Source organism: Rhea pennata, chromosome 22 (assembly GCF_028389875.1).
Source record: "Rhea pennata isolate bPtePen1 chromosome 22, bPtePen1.pri, whole genome shotgun sequence".
Classification (NCBI taxonomy): domain Eukaryota; kingdom Metazoa; phylum Chordata; class Aves; order Rheiformes; family Rheidae; genus Rhea; species Rhea pennata.
In genome coordinates this window covers 3040252-3059476 of record NC_084684.1, presented here as the reverse complement: position 1 = coordinate 3059476, position 19225 = coordinate 3040252, and the positions used below count along the sequence as shown (strand labels likewise).

Sequence of the window (19225 nt, the reverse complement as noted above, 5' to 3'; positions counted from 1 at the left end):
CTGATCGCTTGATAATTATAAGGGAATACGTGTCTTGGGCAGAGGGAATGGAAACAAAAGTGCTTTGTATGCACTTGAGCTTATTCTCATTGAACAAACATATAAAAAAGTGTAGTTCTTTGAGAGGATGTTAATATGAAGTATGGAAAATACTACACATAGTTACGTGTGACCCTTCTTTCTCCTCACATGTGCTTAACGTTTTGAGATCCTACCTTCTTTTTTTCCTGAAAAATGAAATCGTATAATTTCTGTGATTTCTACTGCATTCAAGAGGTAGTTTGCTGGCAGAAAATAGTAGACTTCAGCCTCAGCTTACACAGCCGAGCTTTTTATTCAAACTGAATTCTGCAATGAGGGTAGACTATCCAGATGTTCATACAATGACACTTCCTGTGTGTTTCCAGCTGTGTGTTCCATACCTCCAGTTCATTAAGTGGTCTATTTAAGTAGAAATAATATTTTGCTTTAGGCCTCAAATAAGGTACATATCCAAAGCAGCTCCTCATCTGATGTTCTGCAGGCTCTAAAGTGTTTCCCTGCATCTACTTCATACCTTTACTGCAATATAAAAATGGCCATAAACCCCAAATTTTTTAAAACTAGTGCAATTTTGTAAGATAGTTTTATTTTGCTTATTTACTGAAGTTAGGCAAAAAGAAAAAAGTACAAAATGTGCACATGTAAGTCACCCAGGGTAGAGCAAGCAAACCCAGTCCAACGAGGAGAAACGGATGGTTGTGATAGATACAGAGTATATGTAGCTGAAGAAAAGCACTCACTATAGGAAACAAAACTGCAGCAGATTTTGTGTTCCACGGGGAAGCACATTATGTGAAAAGACGGGTGGAAAGCAGTATTTAGTAGGGGCCTCCGGCTGTGCGTAATGCGTTTCTCTCTGCTCTCCGCGCTTCGGGACCGCCCCGGCCAACTGCAGCCCGGCGCCGCGAAGGCCGCCCGGAGCCGCTGCTGAAGGCGGCTCCGTGCCCGGGGCCCCCGGGCCGGGGCTGCAGCCCGCACAGCCGCCGGCAGCGAGGCCCCGCGCCGCAGGTGAGGGCCGAGCCACGGGCTGCGCCCACGGGCGACGCTGCCCCGCGCGGGGCCCAGGCCGGGGCCGGGAGGAGGAGGAGGAGGAGCGGCCGCCGCCCGCCCCCGCCGGGCGGGGCTGGTGCGTGGCAGAGGCGCCGGCAGCCCCGCAGCCTCCTGCGGCCGTGGGGTCCGTGCGGAGCGGCGCCGCGCCCGGTGCGAATCGGCTCCCGCGGCGGCTCCCGGCGGGGAAGCGGCGGCCTCCATGGTGCCGCCGGCGCTGCTGCTGCTGCTGCTGCCGCTGCCCTGCGCGGTGCTGGCGCTGCTCGGGGCCGAGGGCGGCGGCGGCGGCGGGCAGGAAGGTAACGGGGGTCCGCGGCGGGGACTCGCGGCTGCGGGGGGCGGCGGGAGCCTCGGGCACCGCTTCATCCCGACGCAGGGCTGGCGGCCGCTCGGGCTGCGACCCGCCTGGGTCTGCCCTTGCCGCTTTTGAGCTTAACCTGCTCAAGAGTTTAACTGCTCAAGGGTGCATCGGACCGCATTGGATCCCAAAGCTGGCACGCTGCTCCCAGAGAGCCACGGCGCTCCCAAGATAACATTATTTTATCCTCACACGTATGGCTGGCCCGTGCTCTCAAGAGTAATTTAGTTGGTAGAACAGCAGAGGAATAGGGAAGCTGCCAAAGATCAACTAGATTGACAAAAGGGTTTGCACGCTGTCATTCTGCTTAGATGTTTAGGTAATTATTTCTGCCTTCATGAGAGAAGCAGCAATTAAGAGGGGTCTTCATTTTGTTACCTATAATATTTTTTTAACTAGTTTGATGCTTTTATAATCACCTTTAATATAAGTTAAAATGTGTCTGTTGAAGAGTAGGAAGGGGAATTCTTTAGGCATAACTAAGCAGTAGTATTTCTGCATGTAAGAGAACTGTTAGACAAACACGAGTAAGAAATGCACCTCTGTGTGCCATCCTGCCTTTCTTATGCACCTCATATCTTTCATGCTTTTAACAAACTTTTGGGGCCCACTTTGGGAAAAGACAGTGAGGTGTGTTGCGTAGGAAAAGGAATTTGGAATCAATTATTTTCCAGTTCAGTTGCTCACTTCCAGTAAGAAAAAATAAGTTACTTTTTCTGTGTTTCAGCTTCCTGATATGTAATATGAGAAAATGATACCTGTCTTCTCTCTTAAAAGTTCTTTCAGATTGCTGCAAAAGCTCTAAACATAATTATTTGTACTTCTAATTAAATTATTACAAAAAAACCTCAAAACTCTGGTAAATGTAAGCTTAATGAAGAGATTATATTATCCACTACTAAACTGTGCACTGATTTTTTAGTATTAATGTTATTTTCTTATATGTTATTTACCAGGAAGCCGCACAATAATATTTCCCAAGGCACAGCCTAGGGATAAATTCATCCCTTGTTCAGAAATGCAGCTGCAAGTGAGCTTTCCCTGTGGAGTCAGGGCGGAAGTAAATAACTAATATTTGTTACTGAACTCATCACTACTTCTTACCAATTTCTTAAAAAAACCCTCCTACTCAATCATTTCATTGTGATGCTGATATCAGTTAAGTCTCTGTACTAATACATTGTCTGTACAGAATCATCTGTAGTGCTCAAAGAACTTCACAAGTGGTATATGTCATTTATTACTGTTCTGCAGATAGAAAAATAGAGAGCTAGCAAGGTTGACTTCCACCAGCAGAGCAAAGCTAGCAATAGAGTCGAGCTCCCTAGTACAGTACTTGCTTTGCTGAACCATGCTGTGTTCGTATTTTGCAGTCATACCATTATTAAATATATTTCTTACATTTCTAATTGTCAGCAGGACCCAAGGAGTCAGCATGTCTAGGGGGGGCAGCTTAACAAAATGAACTACCATTTCCACATATGAAAAGTAACGTGGTGTGGGTGATTAGGAAGCATAAACTTGCTTTTGGAGGTTTAAAAATGCCTTCATGTGCTACTGATTGTCTTGCCCTGATCAGAAAGATCCTTTTGTGGTGGAGGTTGTATGTCAGGTGTTCAACTGGTGTAAACTGGTAAGAGTTCCACTGCCTCCAAGCTGCCAATCTGTTTTGTGTGATTTGTATCTGAAGAAAGATGCCTACATGCACATTGATAGAGTGGCAAAAGAATACAATAGTTAAAAAAATAGATGAAAAGGTTCATTTATTATGGAAGCCAAAAAAATAGAAATTAGAAAAGTTTACTGCTCTGTCTCTGGAAATGCCTATAAGCTGCTCCAGTCTTCAGCAAGAACTTTGAGAAAGAGAAAAAAGGGTTAAGAAGAAAGGGGAAGGAGCTGAGGCAGCACAGCTCAGCACAGCACTTCCAGTACTGGACTGAAGGAGTGTCTCTTGGGATGGAAAACTCTCGCTACTGCAGAGACTTCTCAGAACAGAAACTGAGCTCCTTGCAAATCAGTAATGCGAAGGGAGTCTTTAAGGAGGAATTCTGCCTGGGGGAGATTGTTGTCTCCGTGCTGGCTTTGCCATGCTCCTGAGAGTTCACATGCTGCACAGTGAAACCTTTTCAGTCTTAGAAATAGGACACCACTTCCTGTTCATCCATTGGAGCCTTTTGCTCTCATCTGGTCCAGCAAACTTCTGGCAGTCATATTAAACACCATATAAACAGTTCATTGCTTTCTTGAGGTGCTGGCATGAAAATTAATTCCTGATTTATTTAACGTCATTCCTTAGAATCCTCAGAATTCAGGCTGAAGTAATTGTGTAGCAGCCAGGCTATCATCATTCTGTTCTTTTATTATCCTTATCATAAGCTTTCTCCTCCCTTTTCAGGTAGTAGTAGTTGATACTTGTCTTTTCTCTCTGGCAAGCCCACGTTTGCCCCCTCTTCCCTGGCAGTATGATTTCCACCTTCTCAGAAACTGTAAGCTCAGAGACACCTGGTCAGGCTTCCATGGTTTTCTGCATGCCATCATATGGCTAGAAACTTTAATGGCTTTTACGTATTCCCTGAGGACATTCATATTTTGTTGATTTGTTTGCACCCTGTGACTAGACAGGACACAAGTAACTGGAGTGTGCTGAAGGAGCTGGATTAGGAATGCACTTTATGAAGCTAAAAATCTGCCTTCAGAAATTAAACTTAACACAGGATTCAGATTCTTTTGTTTGTCAGTCCTTTGTCTGTCTGCATGAATGTCTAACAAAATACAGTTATCTCTGACCTTTTACAGGCTTCTCTCAATCTCTCCTTCTTTATCCTGTTTATTCTGATGCAGAAAAGGATTTGTCTTTGGGAACATCTTATTTCCTAACTTCTAGTCTTACTCTTTTTGTTTTACTTTTGATACCCTTGTCAGGTCTATCTAGGATTCCAGCTCCTAGATCCCGCCTATCTGGACTCTACATGCCCAGAGTATCAGTTTGGGTACACTAGGAAGATACATCTGGTACATCCATTGAAAAATTCATTGTTCCAAGTGGAGCCTACTCAGGCCAAGAAAATGTCCTTTCAGTTATTCCTGGTATTTTCCAATGTCACAACTGGATGGCAGGATTTGTATTTAAACACAGTGTTGCCAGAGCCTATACAAATTCCTACTGAAATAAAGGTATTAAGATGAAGTAGAGCATTTAATCATTGCAAAAGAGAAATCAGGGCCTCCACATAAAATTCATATTCCAGTGGTACCCTGGAGAAACTTCTGAAAGAGAACTTCAAGATTTAACTGTATCATTTTTTAGGGACAAGATTGGGGGGAGGGAATCTTAATGAAAGCGATGGCAGAAGTAAATTCACATTGTGTATGTATGGAAAAATCTGGAAAACATCTGTGGAACACAGTAGAAAATTGGAGCAGCCGTGGAGGGCTACATGAATAGAGAGGGCTACATGAGAATAACATTCAGCCTAATTTTGGTGGTCTTCACACCTGGTCAGTGTTGAGTGCAACTCTATGGGGACAGGAAGCCAACTGCACTAAATACGTGGCTTCTAAATGGGCATTTTATAGTAGTTCTATTTTTTATCTTCAAGTTTAATTTTCTTCAAACTTAAGTATTGTAGCTTGTACTAGCAGGGTAAGAAAAACATTCAATAAATTGTGTTTTATTTTTCCAGCTCATACCGCAATTCATATTTTCCCCATTTTTTACCCAGGACCAAGTTCTAATCTCTGCTGCACAAGTACGAGGCAAAGGAACAGCCTTAGTTGCACTGCAGTTAGTTTGGGGCTCTTCAGTCAAACACTGAAAGTTCTGGGTGTCTTTATGATGTTCTGTCCCGTATGGTACTTAGTTACTCCAGTAAAACACTGTCTGCTTCCATACTATCTTTTTTTTTTCTAGGTAGCAAATAACTGGAATTTGAAGCTGATTTTCTTCCTGAGCTGAAGCTTTGTGGGCAGTGAGAGCACCTATACTGCTTAAGATTGTACAGTCTAGAGAAGGTGTTTGCTTCTTAGCAGAATGTGGTTGCTTCATGGCTTGACTTCCTCCTTTACCTGATTTAAAATGAACCTGGACAGCTGTCAATGTTACACAAAGCAGACATAACCTCTGTCCATGAACAGCAGTGGCTTTTCAAGTGAAAATTGGGACTCCTGGGTTCTATTCCTGATTTCATGACTAACTTGAAGTGTGATATGGGGAAAGTCACTTCTCAAGGGATGAGTTTTTCTCCTAATGACCTCTCTTTGTCAAATCTGTCAAGTACCTTTAAGAATAACAGTTCCTACTTTGGCTCAGTGTCTGGTAATAAAGCCTCTTTGTTAAATATGGAACAGTGGGCTGTGAAAACAAGCAAGCTCATCATATTTCTCTTTTGCTTTCTCCTGCAAGCAGAAAACCTGCTCGTTCTTACTGTTGCCACCAAGCAAAATGAGGGATTCAGACGCTTCAGAAGATCAGCCCAGTTCTTCAACTACAAAGTCAAGGTGATGGCCAACAGCCTCAGTAGCAGTTGGTGAAAGGGAATTTTGGAATGAGCACTCCTATGAGTGTGGAATGGATAAGACTTGGATAAAACCACACAGTAATGAAACAAAAACCCAGGAGAGGATGTGCCCTTTCAGCTGTCTGAGAGATACAGTGGCAGCTGGCATTTCTGCAGCAGTCTTTTTTTATGCCATCCCCAATAGTGGCTTGAGATCAGATCCATGGCTCCTGCTCAAGGGAGCCCCAAGACAAATTTGCACTGCAATGCTGAGACATAATGGTATGAAGTGGGAAGTTCTTGTCACTCTTGCTGAGAGTGCTTTTTTACTGTGCTGTATGTTACTCTGACTCTCCATCTCAGAGGAGAGTTCAAAGACTGGCATATATGGCTAGTGCCTCCATCCTGAGATTTTTTTGTTGTTGTTATGATTTGTACTGGAAGTAATCAGGACTATGAGTTCTGATCCCTTTCTGTAAATCTCACTGGGAAAATGACCTGTTCAGCAGACCTTTTGCCTGTCTCCTTTAGGTGCTGGGGCTGGATGAGGAGTGGCAGGGTGGAGATGATAAGAAGCCAGCAGGAGGTGGGCAGAAGGTCCGTCTCTTGAAATCAGCTTTAAAGGATTATGCAGATAAGGAAGATTTGATCATCCTTTTCATAGAAAGGTAAGGGATTTGAAAGAATTTGCCATGAACTGAATTATAGGGCTGTTTGGACAGGTTCTTACTAAGAAGAAAATAACTGTGAAGTAATTGCTTGTGAAAGTTGGGTCCAGATCTCCTGCATTTTTTCCCTCTGAATTCTCAGTAGTCTCCTAAGCGTTGGGGTGAGCTGCATCCGTGGCAGCTGGGAGGGTTTGACGACAATGGGCTGATTCCAACTCTTGTATAAAGTTGATAGCATTATACCTGTTTCTGCCAGGGTGGAATTTGGCTGCCTCTTTCTCCAGAGAACAGACAGACAAGTTCTGTGGATCTAGGCATTTTTTTTCGGTGGAATTATTTGTGAGGCAGACTGCAATACAATTAGTTGGCCAGAGAAATGTGAAGAGGGAAAATGATGAGTTCGAGTCTCAATGCCTTTTAGTGTGCTCAGAAACAAGCAAGGCTAGAATATAAGTGTATATCTCTAGCTGCCATGACAGGGAGATCATCTTTTGCAGCTCTCTGTCTACGTGTATTTAAAAAGGTAGGGAATGATTCATCTCTAGAATGAGCAACGTTTTCACTTACCACAAATTAGTTTGAAGTATGCAAATGTCTTGCAAAGAATGCAGATTTCATTTTGGGAGCACTGGGAATTAGTCAGTTCTGCTCAGTACTGAGGAGACAATGACTGGAATCCAGTATCCAGGGACTGGTTTCCAGCCTAGGTCCCTACCTCTGAAGAACTGCAGAGAGCTCTGTAGAGAGTGGCAAGATGCCAAAAGATGTAAAAAGCATTACCTGTGGGGTTTTTTTTAGTCTAGAAAGAAGGAGTGTGGATACAAAAGAGTGCCAAAATAAATCTTTCTTCCGACAAGTGAAAGGTAGTCACAGAGAGTGAGGACATCAGTGATTCACAATTTCAAAGGGTGGAAAAACAAGGTGAGATCAGTCTGTTTTTCAACTTGGAAGACTTGGTTTTGTTATTGGTGAAAATTTTCTAAAACTAAGAGCATCTAAGCGTAGGAATAGGTTGCCTCAAGACACTGTGGAATCTCCAGCAGTGGAAATGCTTAAAAATATTTAAAGTGACTTCCCTTGGGGCAGTGTAAACCTGTTTGATCCAGCTTTTAGACAATCAAAGGGCTGTCTGGATTCTTGAGATCCGTCTGTGTTTCCTGTTAATTTCTAAGTAACATCTTTCACTCTATGAATAAGAGTGCACTTTAGTTGTAATTACGACAAAAATAGAATATTTTGAAGCAGAATGAAAAGGAGGGGAATCTAAATTAATCCATTTCTAGTTGCTTTTCTCACTGACCTGTTTTCCTAATTCTACTCATTTCTGTCCTTCTTTGTCTGTTTTTTACTCTAGCTATGATGTGCTCTTTGCATCAGGCCCCACAGAGCTGCTGAAGAAGTTCAAACAAGCCAAGAGCAAAGTTGTCTTCTCAGCAGAGAACTACATCTATCCTGACAGAAAGTTGGAAGCCAAGTACCCTCAGGTGCGAGATGGAAAGCGCTTTCTGGGCTCTGGAGGTAAGAGAGAGAGAGAGAGAGAGAGAGAGAGGGAGGGAGAGGGAGAGGGAGAGGGAGAGGGAGAAAGAGAGACCAACTGTGCTCATTTTACCTGCAGGAAGGGTCACAACTGTGAATCGCATCTAGAGGAAAGGAACCTGCTAACTATTTGCAGTGAAATTGATTTTTCAGGGGATGGATATCTGAGCTTTTCTGACGCTGAAGATTAACAGTTCTATTCCAGTGTCATTCCATGCTGGGAAGGGAGATTTATACATGCTTTCACTGAAAGCTGATGTGTCTCTGCTGCACCACAGGGTAGAATAAGATTTTGTGTGAAAGAAGTGAGTGTGTATATGTGTGAGTACTTTCCTTTTGGGGTTGTCTATATCGAAATATTGTGTTTCTCTTTATCCTTATACCTGCAGGCTTCATAGGCTATGCTCCAAACCTGAACAAGCTTGTGGAGGACTGGAAGGGAAAAGACGATGACAGTGACCAGCTCTTTTATACCACTGTATTCTTGGATCCAGAAAAAAGAGTAAGTGTACCTGAATTTTGGTGTTAGGAGGAATTGTTTGAGAAGCATTGCGGCTGAGCCGTTTCCATGCAGCATCCCTCCTGACAGTAAAAGAAGTTAACTATGTGTATGTTGCCCTGTAATGACTGCTCCGGCGGTCTTACATGGAAGAGGCCACTAGTATTCCCATTATCTATTTCTCTTGGGCAAATTTGCATTCTAGCAACCACACCTTTTGTTCTGTTACTAGCAGTTTTTACCTGTAGGCTTAAAATTTGACTAGGAACACAAGTATCTTAAAATAAGTGTCATTGTAAACTCATGCTAATGTATGTATGTGTTGATGTTTAAAGCTGTCCATTTAATGGAACCAATCAGTCTCCTCCCGGGGATGTGAAATCCAAACTTCCCTGCAGACTGCAGCACTAACTTAAGAGATATACCACTTAGCACTTAAGTACGTTATAGGTACGGGGCAGATGAGGCCTGAGCAGATTTGAGGTGATGCAAGGGACAGAGGTTCACAGCTTTGTAATTACTGATGTATCACAGGACAGGGATCATAGGTATCACATTAGGTAGCCCTGCTGCAACAAAGAGGCTGCCACTGCCTTCAACAAACACCCCCAGACTTGGCCCTCAGAATTGCATTAGCCTGTGTAGCATACCACATAACGTCATACTGAAGACTGGAGTGGACCCCGGAAGCATCATATGTTCCAACACCATGTGTCATACTGTGGTATGCATTAATCCATCCCACAGGGTGATTCCACTTCCGTTATCCTTGCCCGGCTGCATGTAACACAGTGCGGGCTGTTCGTGAGGGGTGCAACAAATGCATGAGAACTAAGAAGTGAAATTGTAACAGTAAACTCAGGGGGAATCATTAAAAATAGGGAAATGTCTTCAGACTGGTTAGAGAAGTTTTTTAGTTTTAAAAAAAAGTTTAAAAAGTTTGCAATTTTTTACCTCCTCAAGGCTGAGTGTGGCTTGTGATATTTTAACATCAACAGCTCCTTTAATATTCTCATCTGCAGTTCTGGCCCTGTGCCACACAAAGGCTGAGTAATTCCACTGACTTGGCATTCAGACACCGGATGTTAGCACCCTGCTGTCCTTTCCAGTAATCAATCTTAATAGACGCCTGGAGGGACACTGAGCTCTGTTAAGTCAGAGCTTGTTTTTTTGTGTGACAAAAATCTAGTTAGAATGTGACTTGCAGCAGGGGATAAAAACAGAGATTGCACAAGATCTTGTTTCCAGCAAGTCTGGCTTTCCCAAAGAGATACGGATAGCAAACACTGATTATCATTTCATAGAATCGTAGAATCAGTAAGGTTGGAAGGGACCTCTGGAGATCATCTAGTCCAACCCCCTTGCTCAGCAGGGAGACAACTGACCCACACGGGAGGTGGCCTTACACTCTTGCTGTGTTCTGGTTTGACACTGGCACCTGGGGCAATATTTGGAGTAACTCTAGCCCTGTGGATAGATGGCAAGAAACTGCCTTCAAAGCAGTTATTTTTGCTGTCTTGGCATTCCTGCATATTATACACAGGTTTTATATGACTGTGGTGCGAGAGTGCTTCATTAATATGCTACATATTTCTGCAATGTTGGCACTCCCAGATGTTTAGAAATGTTTATTCATATAGTTTTGTCTAATATAACATGTTTAAACTGTTTTAGAAGTAGTGAATTGTTTGAAATTCAAATGAAAATGAGGATTAACTAGGAGTTCTTTAGGCTTCAGGGCATGGAGAGTATGAAAATGATTACAAGAATGTGATGTATCTTTAATTAGCATAGAGTCTGTCACATGTAAAGAGTGGGTGTCTGCTTGTGTTGTAATTAATGTTATTTATCTCACTCTTCTAAAGGAAAGTATCAACATCAGCCTAGACCAAAGAAGCCGTATCTTCCAGAACCTGAATGGAGCATTAGGTGAGATGGAAGAAGAGGCCCATTTCTCCTTGGAATGCAACTGAAACCTGACACCAGAAATAAAGCTGTGATGTGGTTGAAGGGATTAAATATCAGAAATTCCTGTCCCTGAAAAACAAGCCCCAGTAAAAAGTCTCTGCCAGCATCCTGAGATTTATTTGCTATTCCACTGCAACCAACTAGGTTCTGACTGTAATTCTGTCTTCATTTGGGAGAATGTAGGTCAGGTTTTCCATCTTACACCTTGCCACTCCAAGCATGTCAGATTGTATTAGCCTTGGGGTTTGAAACTGGGAGGGACTTCACTGCAAGTAATAACACACAACGCTGCCTAGGGCCTGCCTCTCTTTCCACATCAGAACGATGTCTGGAATGACATAGAGGTTGAGATGCAACCAGACACGGCAGTGAGTACTCACTGACCCAGACCAGACTTCTGAACAGCTGATTACTCTAGGTCTGGCTAATATGATCCACCTTTTCTACATTTACTGTCTTGCTTCAACTCTTATTTATTTCAATCAGGTAAAAAATGATAAGGCAATGTAGTTTTTGGCTCCTGTGCTTATTATAAGAATGAAAGACTGGAGCTTAAACCTGAATAAGTTTACTATTCTGAACATTTTCTCTCTTTTCTGGATATAGTCTGTAGTCCTCAAACTACTTCTGTATGGCTGTCTGGGTCCATGCTTTCATCTTCTAGCCATTGTTTTGTAGGAACAAGGCATTGTGTTGCTAATTATTAATAAAAGCCTTCTGATAATGTCACGGCAATGTGATTTCCAGATGAGGTTGTTCTGAAATTTGAAAATGCACAAGTGAGAGCAAGAAACTTGTTGTACGACACTCTGCCTGTGGTGATTCATGGAAATGGACCCACCAAGGTAAGCAGGAGCCCTGAGAGAAAGGTTTGGTATGAGTTTGTTGCAAAGTGACCTTTTGTGCTTGAGTGTATCAGGCTACTGTCCTCCCACATACTGACTTTTGCTGCATCCATGGTCCAAGGCCATAGCAGCAAGATGGGTCTTGTTACAAGATCAGCTTGTTCTTAGACTGTCAGGCTGCTGTGCTTTTCAGACTTTTTAGTCCAGTAAGAAAGTAAATGAAGTTCTGATGGAATCTGATCTCACACCAGGGGTGGAGGCAAAAAAATTCCCCTGCCCTGTAGGTGGAGCATGGCAAATTTCCTTTTGCAGCTGCAGCTGAACTACCTGGGAAACTACATTCCTCAAATATGGACATTTGAGACCGGCTGCACTGTGTGTGATGAAGGCCTGCGAAGCCTCACAGGGTTTAAGGTAAAGCTTTTGTCTATCCCAAGCACTCAAGGCAGGTTTTAAAATGGTACCCTGTGTTTCTAGTGTTGTACATGAGCCACCACCTCTCTCTGCTTCTCATTGAATGTAGGATGATGCATTGCCTCTGATTCTGATTGGCATTTTCATCGAGCAACCCACTCCATTCCTCTCACAGTTCTTCTTACGGCTTCGTAACCTCCGTTATCCAAAACAACGTATCCAGCTCTTCATTCACAACAATGTAAGTAAAGTTGGCCTGTCATGGTCTTAGCAAATGCTAAGAAAATACTTACCTCCTACTGTACCCTAATCACCTTTGTAATCTTTGACTGGATTGCCAGGCTCTGTAACTGCAGTACTATCTGCAAAGGCACCTATAAAATAGGTCCATCCATCAGTAAAGAGGTAGAGATGGAAAGAGCTGCTGCTCACCTGGTTTGGCGTTCTCAAGAACAGGAGGCTGAGCAGCCTGGAATGAGCTCCTGTCACCTATTTTTCCTTATTTTTCTTTTGGCATAGGAACAACATCACCTGGAACAGGTGGATTCATTTGTTGAGAAGCATGGCAAAGAATATCTTGCCGTTAAAGTGATTGGCCCAGACGATGAGGTGGAGAATGCTGAGGCACGTAACTTGGGCATGTAAGTGAAGAGGCCAAACTTGCGGGCTACCAGAGTCAGCTTGTGTCCAGGCAAGCTAAGGCAGTCTTTTTTTTTTTTTTTTTTTTAAAAATCATCATGGTTAAGCAGATATTTATCCTCTTTCAGTCAGGTGGTAGCAGAGTATTTTGCTGTGATCAAGAGCAATAAGTTTGAGCTCCAGTCTGGATTTGGGCCGACTGTAAATGGGTACCCGCTGGTACCCATTTGTGCTGGGAAAACAAAGTTGGCTTAATGTGGTGTTGGCTAAATCTTTGTGTGTGCTATTGGCTACTGAAGCTGATGAGCTTTTACTGTGATAGCCCTCTGGGTTGTTAGGTTTAACTGAATTTTGACTTCTCTGAATGCCTAAAAGAAGATCCTTAGGCCAGGCAGTGAGGAAATCTTGTTGTTCTGTCCTTTTTTTTCACTCTGTCCTGGGAGAAATTTCACCTGACTATTTTTGCTCTCTGGCCATAGGGATTTGTGCAGAAAGGATCCTGACTGTGACTATTACTTTAGTTTGGATGCTGACATTGTTCTGAAGAACACAGAGACTCTAAGGATCCTGATTGAACAGAACAAGTGAGTTCTTTGGTCTGTGTAATCCTTACTGAGCATGTTTCACGTTGAGAATATGGTGAGATCTTTTATCACTGTGAGATGTGTAACGCGCTAGGTGAACTCTGGGGATGGAATGTTCGGCAAATGCCACTTATTTGGTCCTTTTTTTATAGTAGTGGCCAATCCCTCAATTTTAGGCAACGGATGCAAATCATCCCTAGCTTTGCCTTTATATAGTAACTAGAACAAATCAGATTCTAGGAGACCTGCTGCTGGATGCAGTTATGTATATAAGATTGTGATATTATTTGCCCTTGCTTAAGAAGACCTTTATTCCACCAGGGTTAGTAGAAGTAGCAGCTGTGTAAGTGAGGGAGAATCTGACTCTTACAGTTCCGTGGTTTGTAAATTTTTTTTTTAATTCCTATAGTAATATCCTGTCTTGCAATTTCCTTTTCTTCTGTGCTCACAGGCTGGTGATTGCCCCACTGGTAAGTCGGCATGAGAAGTTGTGGTCAAATTTCTGGGGAGCACTGAGCCCTGATGGGTACTATGCCCGCTCAGAAGATTATGTGGATATTGTTCAAAGGCGGAGGGTGTGAGTATACAAAGATTGTTTCTTACTGATAGAATCCCTTAAATATAAAGCTTGCTGCTGCACATGATCATCAAACACAACTATGCTTGTGTATAAAAAGGGAGAAGTCTGTTCCCTTTGGAACCTTCTATGTGTTCTCCTCTATACAGAGACCGTATGTACGTCAGGCAGACTTCCCTATGACCAAAGTAAGGGGTTGAGAGCTCTGACAGCTGAAATTGCTAAAATTTTATTCATGTTATGTTTTCCCACCTGTAGATTATAGTTAGTGTGATTCTTAAAGTCCTATAAAAGCTTTCTTTATCAGATGGTCTTCATAAAACAGTAGGTGATCCTTGGATGAAAGATTCACAAAAGATTAATGTTGTTTCATTTATATTCTTGAGTAGCCTTTTTTTAGGTCACTGTATGCACAATAAATGCTGGAAATTAGCTTATACACTTCTGGCTTGTTCAATTATTTTAAATCATTGGAAAAGCATTATGTTGATCCCTCTGGGAAGAGGCTCAAGCCATTATTTATGTCCCTAACAGAAACACACAGTAGCAATTAATTGCTTTCACAGCAGACTAGGATCTGTGCTGTTTAAAAACTCTGGCAATATAACTTTTTTTTTCCTGGAATGACAATTCCTGTTGGTATAGTTTCTCCCTACTGATCTGAGTTAGCTCATTTTGACTAGCCTGGCTGATACTGCAGTGCTGCCTGCCATCCCATTGAATACTGCTTTTTTTTCTTACTGTTATTGCATGTCTTAGTCTCCTACTTCTGTATTTCAGTGGACTTTGGAACGTTCCCTATATCAGTGGTGCTTACATGGTTAAAGCCAATGCTCTGCGATCAGAGCTTGACCAGGGAGATCTCTTCCACAGCGGAAAGCTGGATGCTGACATGGCTTTCTGCCACAATGTTCGGAATCAGGTCAGTTGGGGAGAAAGCAGCTGGCAGTGGAGGACTACATGCCACGGTGGAGGTGACAAGATAAAGTGGTTTCAAGGCATTCATCTCTGCCAGGCCATGGGATGGGATACACTGGCACTATTTGGTTCTATACAGTCTTGGAACAGTGGGGATTTCTGTCTTGCTGTGAAACCACCCAGAGCCAAGAACCATTAAATGCAGATCACATTTTTGTCCTTGGATCTTTCCAAAACTGTTTTAAATGGGGACAGCAGGAGAAAAAAGGAAGAATCTCATCTTAGGGCTCCTGCTTCCATTTCTGGCTGATGACAGGCACAGGATTGCTAGCTCTGGCTGTAACCTTTCCAGAGTGGAAATTAAAGTGAAGGCTCATGGGAGAAAGAATTGGTAGATAAACAGCTTAGAGCTATCATCACTGGAGAACTGTCCAGTGCTTATATTTCATAATGGCTCACAGGAATGTGAGTCTTGAGAACAACAGCTTGATTGTTTCCCTTTGTCCTGCAGGGAGTCTTCATGTACTTGACAAATCGGCATCAGTTTGGACACATACTCTCTCTGGAGAATTATCAGACAACTCATCTCCACAATGATCTCTGGCAAATATTCAGCAATCCTGAGGTGAGATAATCGGCATGCTCAGTAGGCCTAGCAGTATGGTATCTGAAGATCTGATGATCAGATTCACTGATAAGGAAGGTCCCAGCTTTGTTGTATGATGTCTCTCAGGTGGGATGAGGAGCACAGTCACAAAATTTGAAAGGAGAGTGTTTATTTGACTCACAATGACATCTAACTCTCCAAAGCCTGTGAAATACTGCTGCTGCAGTGCCTGGCCTTTCATTGCATCTGTAGCCAGGCTGTACAAAGGTCACTAGTTTGCTTATCTTTTAACTGCAGGACTGGAGAGAAAAGTACATCCATGAAAACTACACAGCAGCTCTGAAAGGGAAATTGGTGGAAGTGGTAAGAAAACGTTGCTCTTATCCATCAGAATGGGAGATTAGCATCAGAATGCTTGTATTATCACCATTCTCATTCTCGGAATTAAGCAGCTCAGCACTACCTCAAAATCTTCCAGATTGAGAGGAAACAAGACATTGAAAGTATTTTTAGGGCCAAAACATTCTTTTAGAATACCAGTTCATCTGTCTCTAAGTAGAAGTTGGCACATGAATTGAAAGGTAAATTTCTGTCTTCAATATTTTAGTTACTTAATCTGACCCTATCTACTATCTATCTAGCTTAATTCCTTTTTTCTCAAGCACCTGCCTTTTTTTCTGCCATTCTCACCTGTCCACTTTTTTCCAGCCCTGCCCAGATGTTTACTGGTTCCCCATATTCACTGAGGCTGCATGTGATGAGCTGGTGGAAGAAATGGAACATTATGGCCAGTGGTCCACAGGTGACAATACGGTAAGAAGAAGCAGGAGCTTCTTGATTTCTAGGTCGTACCGTTTTCCAAGAGTATTTGTGGCAATAGTGTCTCCTCTAGGATGACATTTGATCCAGTGGTTAAACCATGAAACTAGAGGCAGTAGTCCTAATTTTTCTCCTGATTAGTTGTGTGATTTTGCACATGTTCTCATACATGAATTGTTTTTTCTGAGTCCTCTGTAGTATCCTCTGGAGCTCCAATGTTCAGCCCTTCTGATGGTAATATTGTCTACCTTGTGAGTTTAATTAATGCTTGGAATTCCTGATGAATAAACCTTATCTTATTTGTAATTACCAGAAATAAGTGCTTTTTGTACTTGAAGTCAAAGGTGCCCATCCTTATGGATATTGTGATGATTCAATTTCAGGACAGCAGAATACAAGGGGGATATGAGAATGTCCCAACTATTGACATCCACATGAACCAAATTGGCTTTGAAAGAGAGTGGTATAAGTTTCTTCTGGACTATATTGCACCCATCACAGAGAAACTGTACCCAGGATACTATACCAAGGTAGGTATACCTTGGCACCTCCTACTATTGCGACTGCGTAAAGGAAAGGCCCCTAAGTTCCTCTACGTCTACGCATACTGTTTCCCATTATGGAGGAACTGACCCTGCAGTATGCATCAGGAAATACACGGTTTTGCGAGAACATTCTCGTGACTTATTGTGTCTCTCCTCTCTTAGCAGTGAAATAACTTTAAATGTAACACCATGCCTGGAGCTCAGTAGCTATGAAATACAGTAGCCCTGTAACATGTGTGTGTTTTGTTCTTCTCCCCTGCAGACTCAGTTTGAGCTAGCCTTTGTAGTTCGCTACAAACCTGATGAGCAGCCTTCTCTAATGCCTCATCATGATGCTTCCACCTTTACCATTAACATTGCTCTGAACCGAGTTGGAATAGACTACGAGGTAAGTGTTTGTGGGTGTGTCAAGACCATGCGATACCAGCCTTCTGGTAGACCCTTTCCTTATCTGTATCTGGGGTCTTCACACCAAGGAATGCAATTAATGACCGTGGCAAGAGATTCCCTGATCACCTTTCCACACTTTCAGAAAGGCCTCTAGGAGATGGAAGAGATCCTTTCCCTGACATGCTTTTACCAAGCCAATGCCTCGCTTGTTTTGTTCCTCTCAGGGAGGAGGCTGCCGGTTCCTGCGCTACAATTGCTCCATTCGAGCTCCACGGAAAGGCTGGACCCTAATGCATCCAGGACGACTGACGCACTATCATGAAGGCCTTCCAACCACCAAAGGGACCCGTTATATCGCAGTGTCCTTTCTTGACCCCTAGAGCCATGCTTCACAAGAAGGATCTTTCCCTGGCCCCGCTCACTGCTGATTTTGAGTGGAAGCAGGGAATGCTACTGAGAGTCTCCAAGGCATTGATCAAAGCTATTTGGATATTGATTTTTAATGATATTTTAAGACTCCACTACTGGAAGATCTCCCTCTCTGATACTGCAGGTAATATCTAGGAACGTTGCTGTAGAATTTGGAAGGAGATTTTGTGCCTTCATTTCTGATTCTTCTCCTCATCCACTGTTTCTTGGAAATGTGATTTACTTGAAACTTCACTTCTCGGTTGGCTTTACAGAAATGCTTTCTTGGACTGGAAATCCAGCTCTCCAAGTAGCTGGAAGCCCATTTCCATCCACTGCATATACAGGAATGGACATTAGAGAATCATTTCTGGACACTATTCCAAATATAAAATCAGTCAGGGAGTTGGCTCCAGGAGTCATAACAGTTAAATATAATACCAGATGAAATTCAGTAGCAAGAGCCTGAAATTCATCTGATTCCTTACCTCTTTGTATTCATTGGAAAAATAACATAAAGTTCAAAGCAGCAGCAGTGGCCACCTAGGTGCTTTCGGTTAGCTAAAGGAAGGTATGCTTATTATACTTTACCTCTGAGATTAGGCTGAAGAGATGAAAAAGAAAAAGAAAAAAAGAAAAAGAAAAAAAAGAAGATAGCCTCCCTATCTTCTATTATTGCAGCTAGAAGACAAATTCAGACCAGGTCAGTATGTGTAGATAAAATGTAAGAAAGGGAAGGCTGAGAACTAGATCTGCCAGGAGGGCTTTATTGCTGAATCAGCTCAGCTCTATCCCATTATCAAGTTTGTCAAAAGTTCTGATTCATCTGATAACAATCCAGAGGCCGCAGTGGTTTTGATGACCTCATTCCTGTTTTAGAGATCTTTTTGATAATTTTCTTTGCATCTAACTTGAATGAGCCATCACTGTAAAACAACTGTTCTCTGGTAGTTAGAGATAAATTTTCAGCATTTCCATTATTTGAAATTCTCAGAGAAAATACTCCACTGTAGACACTTCTGCAGTGGGGTCGAGGCTGATAAAAGTGTGTGATTAGAAAGTGTCGTGAGATTATGGTGAACTGGTGGGTATAAAAATCCATCTAGGATAGAATCATGGTTTATGTATATCAGAGGGAGAACGAGGAGAAACCTTTTCTGTCATTGTCTATGTGATCTGCTTACTAGAAACTTCTATTTTCTGGGTCTGCCAGACTAGCACATTTCACAAGGAGTGAATCAATCTCAGAAATTGTTCTTAGAAAAAAAGCTTTCCTCATCTAACTTCTCTCTGCTTCCAAACTCTACCATCTAATTTAATTGTCAGTTATAGACACTTCGTCTAGTACTGGGCACATTAACACTGGCAGAATTGCTCACAGCTTTAGGCATGTATGGTTGGACAGAGAATCTTAGTTTGAATGGACTGGAAAGTGACACAGACCCTTTTCTGCTGCTTTCCATGTGCTTTTTAGGTCTGTTTGAATGCTACACACTCATGCACACCAAAGGGAGAAAAATCCAAGCAGAGACAATCAGACTGAAAAGTAAAAAATTGTCTAACTAACAATTTTTGTTACTGTCATCCCGATCAAATTACTCACATGCTGTTACCAAAGGAAGAGACTTCGGAGGCCAATAACTGAGAAGATGTTGAAAAGGTGTATGTATTTATTCAGCATATTTTTCAGCTCATTTCGTTGTGTTTTTTTTCTCTGCTCCGTGCGGTGACTGGAGTTAGTTCGGGGTCTCCTGCGCTCTGGTATTTCACACGAGATGTACAGTTTCAACCAGGGGAGTTTGCATTAAACCATTACCAAACGGTGGCGTCCGCAGGGGTTGTCGTTCCTTAACCTGCGCGCGTGA

At 42.6% G+C, this 19225-nt stretch overlaps 1 protein-coding gene across 2 annotated transcripts; it reads left to right on the top strand.

Moving 5' to 3' along the window:
* Positions 1-1187: 1187 nt before the first annotated feature.
* Positions 1188-19190, top strand: PLOD1 (procollagen-lysine,2-oxoglutarate 5-dioxygenase 1). 2 transcript variants are annotated; one of them, XM_062593366.1, is made up of 19 exons: positions 1188-1388; positions 5853-5944; positions 6475-6611; positions 7966-8129; positions 8537-8649; positions 10512-10575; positions 11362-11459; positions 11772-11873; positions 11983-12114; positions 12393-12514; positions 12992-13096; positions 13548-13673; positions 14454-14595; positions 15103-15216; positions 15496-15561; positions 15907-16011; positions 16401-16547; positions 16825-16950; positions 17177-19190. In XM_062593366.1, exons 1-19 carry the CDS (start codon positions 1292-1294, stop codon positions 17330-17332), a joined length of 2208 nt encoding a protein of 735 aa, XP_062449350.1. In that variant the 5' UTR covers positions 1188-1291; the 3' UTR covers positions 17333-19190. The 2 variants fall into 2 exon arrangements, with proteins under 2 accessions (XP_062449350.1, XP_062449349.1); XM_062593365.1 differs by having other exon boundaries at positions 5850-5944.
* Positions 19191-19225: the final 35 nt, after the last annotated feature.

Coding starts and splice junctions, on each gene's coding strand:
- PLOD1 (XM_062593365.1), top strand. CDS start 1,292: ATGGTGCCGCCGGCGCTGCTGCTGCTGCTGCTGCCGCTGCCCTGCGCG. Junction 10,576..11,361: donor GAACCTGAATGGAGCATTAG/GTGAGATGGAAG, acceptor TGTGATTTCCAG/ATGAGGTTGTTCTGAAATTT. Junction 14,596..15,102: donor GCCACAATGTTCGGAATCAG/GTCAGTTGGGGA, acceptor TTTGTCCTGCAG/GGAGTCTTCATGTACTTGAC.